At 46.2% G+C, this 8563-nt stretch overlaps 1 protein-coding gene across 1 annotated transcript in view; it reads right to left on the bottom strand.

Annotated features, from left to right (window-relative positions):
* Positions 1-8563, bottom strand: part of LOC146204220 (beta-alanine transporter-like) — a 60549-nt gene that overhangs the window by 10083 nt on the left and 41903 nt on the right. The window contains exons 6-9 of the mRNA XM_084586264.1: positions 6708-6835; positions 4851-5062; positions 1091-1272; positions 277-431 (exon numbers count right to left, since the gene is read on the bottom strand). Coding sequence (XP_084442390.1) covers positions 277-431; positions 1091-1272; positions 4851-5062; positions 6708-6835 — 677 coding nt within the window. The remainder of the gene's footprint in view (positions 1-276; positions 432-1090; positions 1273-4850; positions 5063-6707; positions 6836-8563) is intronic.

Genomic DNA, 8563 nt, shown 5'->3' with positions numbered 1-8563 from the left:
ATTGAAGTATAGTTTATCGTACGTGGGAACGCGGTTTAAGGGCCTGGTACCAGTAAAATGAAGAGAGAGGCACAGAGACAGCTGATATTATTCGCGACCTTAGCAGTAGCCGAAATATTTAGCCTCAGGGCGAAATCCAAGGAGGCAATAATGAGACAAGTAACAAGCTTTGGCGCTTAAATCACGATATAAAAGCCTAACTTTAACTGCTGTGCAAGGCTAATTCATACGTATCCAGCCCCCTGCCTTTGGGCGCCACGGTTGAAGGTTGCCTACCTGTTTCTTTCCCAGGTCCAGGCTCCCCACACGCTATGCGGCCGCCATAAGCACCAGAGGCCCCGCACTCGTCTCGTGTCACAAGCGAACACCGAAAGAGCGCAGCTAAATGCCAGAAGCGCGCTGAGCACGCTCAGCGTCACCTCCGGGCTGTCCTGCGCAGGGTGCAAGGACACTGACATTTGGCAACGTTCATGCGTGATCATTCCTGGTGACGAGCCTCTTTCGAGAATGTCCCGCCGTTTTAGTCGCACGGAACATCGTTTCGAAATGTGGCTTAGAGAAAATATCAAGCCATAATTAAATAAACGACGTATACTGCATATAAAGAAAATACAAATAAGCTAACAACCCAAACAATGCACTCATCATGACTCCTTGTCCTGAAAAATAACGGCCATGAAAGTTCCCACAGAAAGGCCAACTACATGCATACTTGTTTAGATTCCAAACCGATGTACTAATAGTATAAAAAGCAGTATTAGTAGCGCAATTGTACTCGTTACTGATCCGCCACACTGAGCTATCTATACCGCTACGCCGAACGACTGCTGTGCACACAGTTATTTATCAACTGAGCAGAGGCCGACATACGGTTCAGTGCCCTCTATAGATCGATCTCAGCGCGGATCATTACCCGCCCTCCTAATGGGCGTTCCTCATCACTGACCTTCCTTGTTGGTGGCCGTGATTCAATAAGACGGCATTGGATGCGTGCTTTCTTGTAGTTTGCTGCGCCAAGACGACACAGTAAGCGAGCATGCGACAAACGTCCGCCAACTTGCGTACAGCACACATGCAGGCGCGTACTTACTGTGGGCAAAAAGAGTGGCACGACGGGGAAGGCTGCCAGCTCGGCGGCCTGGCCTAACTGTGCTAGAAGTTGGTGCCTGTAGCAGGGTGCGCCCTCCAGCAGCCAGGCTGGCAGCACGGCCAGCGAGCTGCCCACAGACGCCTTTGCTACTGCCAGCAGGCACAGGCTCAGGCATGGACCCCCTGCGTGGGCAAAAGTCTGCGCTCTCGAACTCCACCGCACATCCATCGGATCTCACTCCTGGCGCAAAGTGCCGAGAAAGAAACCAGTATTTTAGCGATGAGTCGCAATGTTTACGCTATATCTGCAAAAAAACGTTAAACTGAGCTCGAGCTTGGTAAGCAAAGCGCTAACATACAACTCTCATTTGGTGTTGTTGTTGTTGCGACTGTAAGAAGAAGGAAAAGAAAATTCACTGGCCTGCGACTGGCTCTTTAGCTGAGCCACCTCCGCTGCCTCCTGTGGACAGATGAGAAAATAGAGAAGAAAGAAACAGAAGAGGGGGAGAAATACGCGCGTCGCAACAGCCGTTGTCCACCACCGATGCGGTAGCAAGTGAAATGCCCCCCCCCCCCCCCCCCCTTTGGCGTGTAGGATACGTCATGAAGTTCTTATAGATAAGCGTCATGTTTGTAAAAAGAGGCGGCGCTGAGGTCGGCAGCGACTTGGGGGTGTAAGCAAGCAAGCTGCGTGCCTGCACTGCGCCCAACGACGCTGCCTTGGAAACCGGCTCGCGTGGGCTTCACTTGTGCTAAGAAACGTTTTTGTTTATTCCTGAAGTGTAGTGGTGCAATTTTCCAGCCTATTCCCCAAGTGAAATTGCCAGACAGAGTGCTATATCAGCTTCCTTCTCTGTGGCAGCAACAGCGCGGCTACGGTGGGCAAATGCACAGTGACTGAACAAATTAAATGAAAACGAGAAAGTGCAAGGTATAAGAAATACTAGGGGTCTACACTCTTCCACTTCCGGGCCTATTGCTACCGCATGCAAGGAGGAGGACGACGCAACTATCGACCGGAAGCACCATTTTCATGTGAGGATCTTTTTGTTGGGATTTCTGCTTGTCCACCCAGAATCTTTCCTCTAGAGAACGCAGGAAATTGCCGGCAGCCTGTCATACAATTTCTTTGAGTAACAAGACCTCTATCCTTTAGTTCTTTGTAACTTCGTCTAGTGGGCTGTCAACTTGACTTGTTTTACTCTCCTCAATATGAAACAGATGATTGAAGTGCTACTCAATTAATGTCATTTATAGGTTAATGCATACATGGAGGTTCGTCAGAATGCCCTCATTTTGCTCTCTTGGCTTTACAGATGAGATGCATGAGCGCAAACTTAAAGTTTTTCGCTGGCTTGCAGCGAAAGTTACGCTCATCCTGCTGAGCTATCTTAATATACCTCGAAAATTTTTATTAAAATGCGCGTGATCTATTCTGCTTGTTTTACATCCTTCATAGCTGATAGTATGGGACTTTAAACTCCATATATATATATATATATATATATATATATATATATATATATATATATATATATATATATATATATATATATATATATATAGACCACACTTTTCCTGTTTGATCAGTGTGTGGTACGTAGATATTTTGTGTGTTCGTCAGGTTTTGAATGACCTTCAATAAGAAAATTCAGATAACCGATGAAATAACACTGCGTGAATTTGTCAAGATTCTAGCGACGTATACTCTCATTCTAGGACCGACGATGAGTCTCTTGTTTAAACTCGCAACAGTAAAGCAGAGAAGAACATATTACTTCACGCAACATTGCGTTTAGCGGTTCCGTGTGACCACTCAGGCTAACTGCAGCTGCTGCTTTTATCTCCTTTTCTGTACGAACAGATGCTCGGGTAGTTGAGCAGGAGAATTGGATCTGACAGCGTGACAATTTATATCGAATCACACGGACACTAAACTTCTTATAAACAACAAAACGTGCACGAGCTGCAGGCATTTGCTCTGCGTTATTGATCACGCGACCAAAGAGCAACCGCGAGGATTAAGAGCCACAAACGACCTGATCAAGTTTAATTATATAGCAGTGTAGAAGTGGAACGCGCGTTAGCCGCGAAGGTGATCCGTCGCCTAATGGTCAACTTGTCGCGCTCCAAGCCGCTGCCCTTCCTTTTCATCTATATCCAACCACAACAAACTCATGAAAACAATTAAGTGCCATTTTCTCCCTTGAGCCTCATGGCGCAACCGACCGCACCACAGCTTTACAGAATATCGGGGACTATGCTCGAAAATGCGGAAAGTGCCGCATATCCAGTACAGACGGCTAGGGCTTTTGCCTAAACAACGAAAGTCACTGCTGTCACCAGCGCCGCCGCATCCCCCACTGACGTCACGAGCTGCGTGTTGTGATGTCACTACTCAGTCATATCCCGCGCCTGTACGCATGCCTATGGAAACTCGTGCGCGCCTTCCATATAAAGGCAGGGCTTCAAGACCGGGTTTCTTAGTATACATCGAGTGCTGGAGCATCTGAGTCTTCACACCACACCGATGCCTTCAACCATCACTGACTATCACTATTTTTCTTAAAGATTAGACAGAACCCCACAGATATCGCGCGGAATCCGAGGAGCCAAGAAAACACATTTTCCCCTCGCCAGTGGGCGCATGTTTTCACCCCCTCGCTTGATTCCATCTACATTTGGCTCATTAGCATCAAACGGAGGGACACAACGTCAGTACATAATCCAACTTCATACTATGGCTTTGATTTTTCCTTAAAATAACATTCGTGTGTGCATGCCATCTTGCGCAATGCGCACATTTCGTGAACATTTAATTCAGACTGGGAGAAAACTTCCTCCTACCATCGATAAATTAAGCATATTTTGTTTGTCTGCGGCACCTATTACGGGGTGGCGCAGATACCCGCAAATGTCTCTCGTAAATAGCTTTCTCAAATTCATTCCAATACGTCAGTTTCAAGCTGTCTGTAGGGGAACAAGGCGCGGAGAGAGGGTTGTGCTAACCTTTTGCGACACCATTTTGGCATGTCAAGGATGGCTGCACATAGAGAGGAACAAAATATAGATGTACCTCTTCAGTAAGCTCAGTAAACGCACATATTTCTTTTAAGATGATACTTTTGGGCCCTTCGGCAGCCTATCTGAGCAGCGCGGCCATGTCGCAGATACTTTCTTCCAGTCCATCCACATCGCTTCAGCGTAAAAAAAAAAGAAAAAAAAAGAAAAAAAAACGGCATGGCGGCAGTCATCACAGAACCAGCGCCACGACCTTTGGCCGTTTAATTGATTGAGGCTTTTTGTACTCTGGTTCCTCAGCTGCATCACAACGCTAAAGAGCGTAGTTAGGCAACTGTTTTCAAATCTTGCGGGGTTTTTAATCTCAGGGGAAGCAACCACGTTAAAGAGACCTGGAAGAAAACAACACAAGTGTCCATTTCTCAAAAACGTTGTTGAAGTTCTGTATTAAAAATTGCGCATCAAACGTGAAAAAAACAAGTTTGCTCATTTATTATTCTTAATTACCATATTAAAAACATATATAAGGACATCATAACCTGGTCGAAATGATTGCTATTGTCTTTTAAGCAACTAGCCCGAACACTTCCAAGCCTTGTTGAAGTTCTTGGGCACCCGGAAGACATTGTCTTGGATGAAATATTTTAAAATATAGTCTAAGATCCTCTCATAGCCTTCTGATTATTTCTTATTCTGTTTTGTTGAGTGGAGGCTTTGCTTTGGCCCAGAGACGTCCATACCGGCGAGCACGAGGTGAGCGACGCAGGCCACGCCCCCGGCTAGGCAGCCGCAGAAGACGACCAGGCCGCAGCCGGCACGCTCCAACAGCGCCAGTGGCGCCACACAGGCCGACAGCTCGGCACAGGACATTAGCAGCAGATGGAGGTACGCGTTGCCCGCCACGCTGACGGCCAGGTACGCTTGCGAGAGTGACACCACGCCCGTCAGTAGCCTGCGTACCGCGCGGAAAATGCGCGCTCGCATGGCGTCCTCCAGCCACCTCCCAAAGCACTTGAATGGCAAGCACTTTCGACTGCGATAATATTCACGCCCCAACGCTGATCTCGGCACTATACGATATAGTGCCGAGAATACTAATAATTCAGAGTAGCGTTTCGCTTCCAAGTAGAATACTAATTTGTTACACAACAAAGATTTATTCCAACCAGGCAGCGCACTGCAGCGCAGAGAACAAGGAAATAAACATACGCGATTGTAGACTTTGAGCATATTTCTAATTACAAGTTTTCGAATTAAAATACGTGATTAAATTTTGCACGGCATCTTAGCGTTAAATGGTACTGGATGGAGCCCTTTTAATTCAAACTTATTTTCAACAGTTGCTGCGGTGGGAACGGGAAGGGGCTGTTGTGAGGAAAGAGCAGGCACAGGTGCAGTTAACTGCATCATTCAATGGACACCTCATACGCTCAGTGAAGGAAAATTAAATATATATATATATATATATATAGGGGAATAGTTAAGCTCCGCCGTAAGGGTATGACGCGATAGGGTTTAACACATACAGAAAATGTTTCTCACTTAGTTGGATTTTCATTATTTTATTTTATTTTTATACACCGATACATAGCATCACCAAATAAATTGGCTTTTCATTTCGGGCTGTCTGACAAATTCGAAAGCATTTTTTTATTTTTTCCTATTATTTCAGTTGAAATTAATGTATCCATTGGAAACTGCAGATTTCCTAATTAGCATCATCAAGCTTTGGCTTTTCATTTGGAGAATTTTGACACCTTTGAAACGCCTTTTTCAAATGTTTTATTTCTGCCTTTTCAATTAATTCAGAAATTGCAGTCTAAATTTTTCTAATTAGCATCATAAAACATTGCTTTTTCATTCTTAACATTTTGACACTTTGTGTGTTGTGTGTGTGTGTGTGTGTGTGTGTGTGTGTGTGTGTGTGTGTGTGTGTGTGTGTGTGTGTGTGTGTGTGTGTGTGTGTGTGTGTGTGTGTGTGTGTGTGTGTGTGTGTGTGTGTGTGTGAGAGAGAGAAAGAGAGAGAGAGACGCATTTTGATTTCCAATCTCTTCCTTCCCGTAATCGCTTTATATTCCAGACCAACAGGATTTTTATCCGCGCAGCAGTGGCGTCGTCTTATGTATACCAAAAATCTTTTAATGAATAGCTTCTCGTGCTAGAAAGCGAAAATATTCCTGCGTTGCTTGTTTATTTCTTTTTTTTCGGCGATTGGAGACTCTTTGTTATTTTATTCCATTATAAAAACAAACAAAAGAAATGAAAAAGTGCATATTTTCAAGATTTCAGAACTTCTAAACTTCAGCCTCAGAAGTGATCACAATACATCCCACCAAATTTCAATAAACTGGACAAGCTGGCAGAGATCCATGGTGGCGACAGCGCGACGCCGGCAGAGGCGCAGCTGTCAGTCAGCGCTGTCCTCTCGTTCAATACTCTCCGTTCTTCTTCCGGCCAATTTCTTTTCTTTGCATTTCCGTGCCCGTCGCGCGGTGGCCACCGCGTCTCACGCCCGGTCGCATCGACGGTCGCGTGGAATAGAGCCACTCCCGCACAGGCGCTAGAGTAGCGTGTGCAGAGCTCAGCGTCTAGCCTACCCGACGACGAGCACGACGACAGCTCTTCGCCGCGCAGACTGGGCCCAGGGCAGCTGTGCGGAGTACTGTAGGCTTGCAACGCTGGCGCTCCGGCCGCGGCCGCTCATCCGCGTCAGGGATGCCCGCAGCTGTGGGCGAAGCAATGGGACAATGCCCGAAAGGTCACACAAGGCGACGAAAATTACTACTATGAGCTGCCGCAGCAAACCAGCAATTTCCACCTGAAACCGGCTTTCGACAAGAAACTTTGAGATTGCGAACGTGATAAGACTGAAAGAGCACCACTAGTGCGGGTGCGGTGCATTCTTGCTGCTATGTTACAGATAAAAATATCTATTTTTATTTTATGGAGAATATCATCGATATATCGAACTATTACGCGATAATCTTTAAGTGCGATATATTTGGGTTTTCTCAAATATACTGCAGTTTCTCAAGTGTACAGCCCATGCGGTCTGCTTTTAGAGCACCCATAGAATTTTGCTGTTTTTGCTTCGGAAACATTCTATGTCTTTCAGGGGAGAGAGGAACACCTGAAGACTTCCAGGGTTATGAGGGAGCTCTACAACACGGCTTCTAAGCCATGCTGTGGAATTATTGCGAATGCTTTCAGTGGGAAAGTCCGAAGCTTCAGTGAAGGGCTTCAGTGCTCAAGAAGCTTCAATCAAGCACCTTGGACTGCATATTTTTGACAAATGCTACAAATGAACTTTTTAACAGTAATTTAACTCTAGTTCAAGGCGATCTGACGTGGTACAGAATGCCAAATCAATGCTGAAATCCGGCAGCCAGAGCGCCGTTTGTACAGAAATTATTTCTTGGGCAGGATGAGAAATGAGAAGAAAATGCGCCCAACACGTTGCAGTGCTTCCTACATCGCATACGAACTGCGGTCGCGAATATATATTTCGTCATATGGGTGGGCTGCTCAGACATATCTGTTTACTCGCTCTCGCAGTGTGCACGGAGTAGGCAGCACGCACAGCGCACAGAAATTTCATCTCTACTAATCACCGAGGTTACTGAATAGTTAACTAATTGAGAACCCGCTTTCACGAACAGCCGGCATTGCCTGCCATAAATATGCGCAGTCTCGTTCCTGACTTCCTTTCTGAGACTCAACGCGTGTCCGCCGCTGTTTGAACCAAGCTCACTGCTGCTGCATCTGAAGTGATGTAGCCAGGCACAAATTTCGCGGCATTATCAACCGGTGCATCATTCCTTCCTGCATGTGGAGAAGAAACAAGAGCGTACCAATGCGAGCGTTCGATATAAAGGCCCCGGGGAAAACAACGCTCGATCGGCCAGTGCGATCGCGACATGTTTGGCGGCTCCGACATAAAAACATCACCGTCCCTACGCGTGCGTCGCTTCCTGATTGAACGCGGAGAAAACAACGTCTTTATGCCGGTCTCCGCACAACGAAAACAAATGTGCTGGGATAAGGGTGGAGACACCTCTACTGCTTTGCTCTATTTATGAACCGGCTAGAAAATGTTTTTGTTTGCAGCAAGCCAGTAAATAACGCGAAAAAAATACTGAAAGTCCAATCCTCATGCTTGTCTTTGTACCCTAGTGTTAACGGTCTCCTTCTCTTTAGATTGCTGATCGTCGTCAACAAAAAGAATGCAGCTAGTTGCGCAAGCTCAGAAATGAAACAGATAAATATACTGTAAGAATGGGGGGTTTATTCAGCGGATCAACAGGACTTGATCAGCAGGACTGAGCAGATCAGCTTCGAACACAGCGGCAGCGAACACAGGCAGATCCAGCACGCGCAGCGATCACGATGCCACTGACTGGCATGTTCCTTGTGCACTTCTTCCTCTTCACAATTACCCGCGGGACGAAGAGGA

This window comes from Amblyomma maculatum, chromosome 1 (genome assembly GCF_055883805.1).
Source record: "Amblyomma maculatum isolate TAMU_Amacu chromosome 1, ASM5588380v1, whole genome shotgun sequence".
Classification (NCBI taxonomy): domain Eukaryota; kingdom Metazoa; phylum Arthropoda; class Arachnida; order Ixodida; family Ixodidae; genus Amblyomma; species Amblyomma maculatum.
Note: the sequence above shows the minus strand (reverse complement) of the source record. Positions and strands in the feature narration are given on the sequence as shown.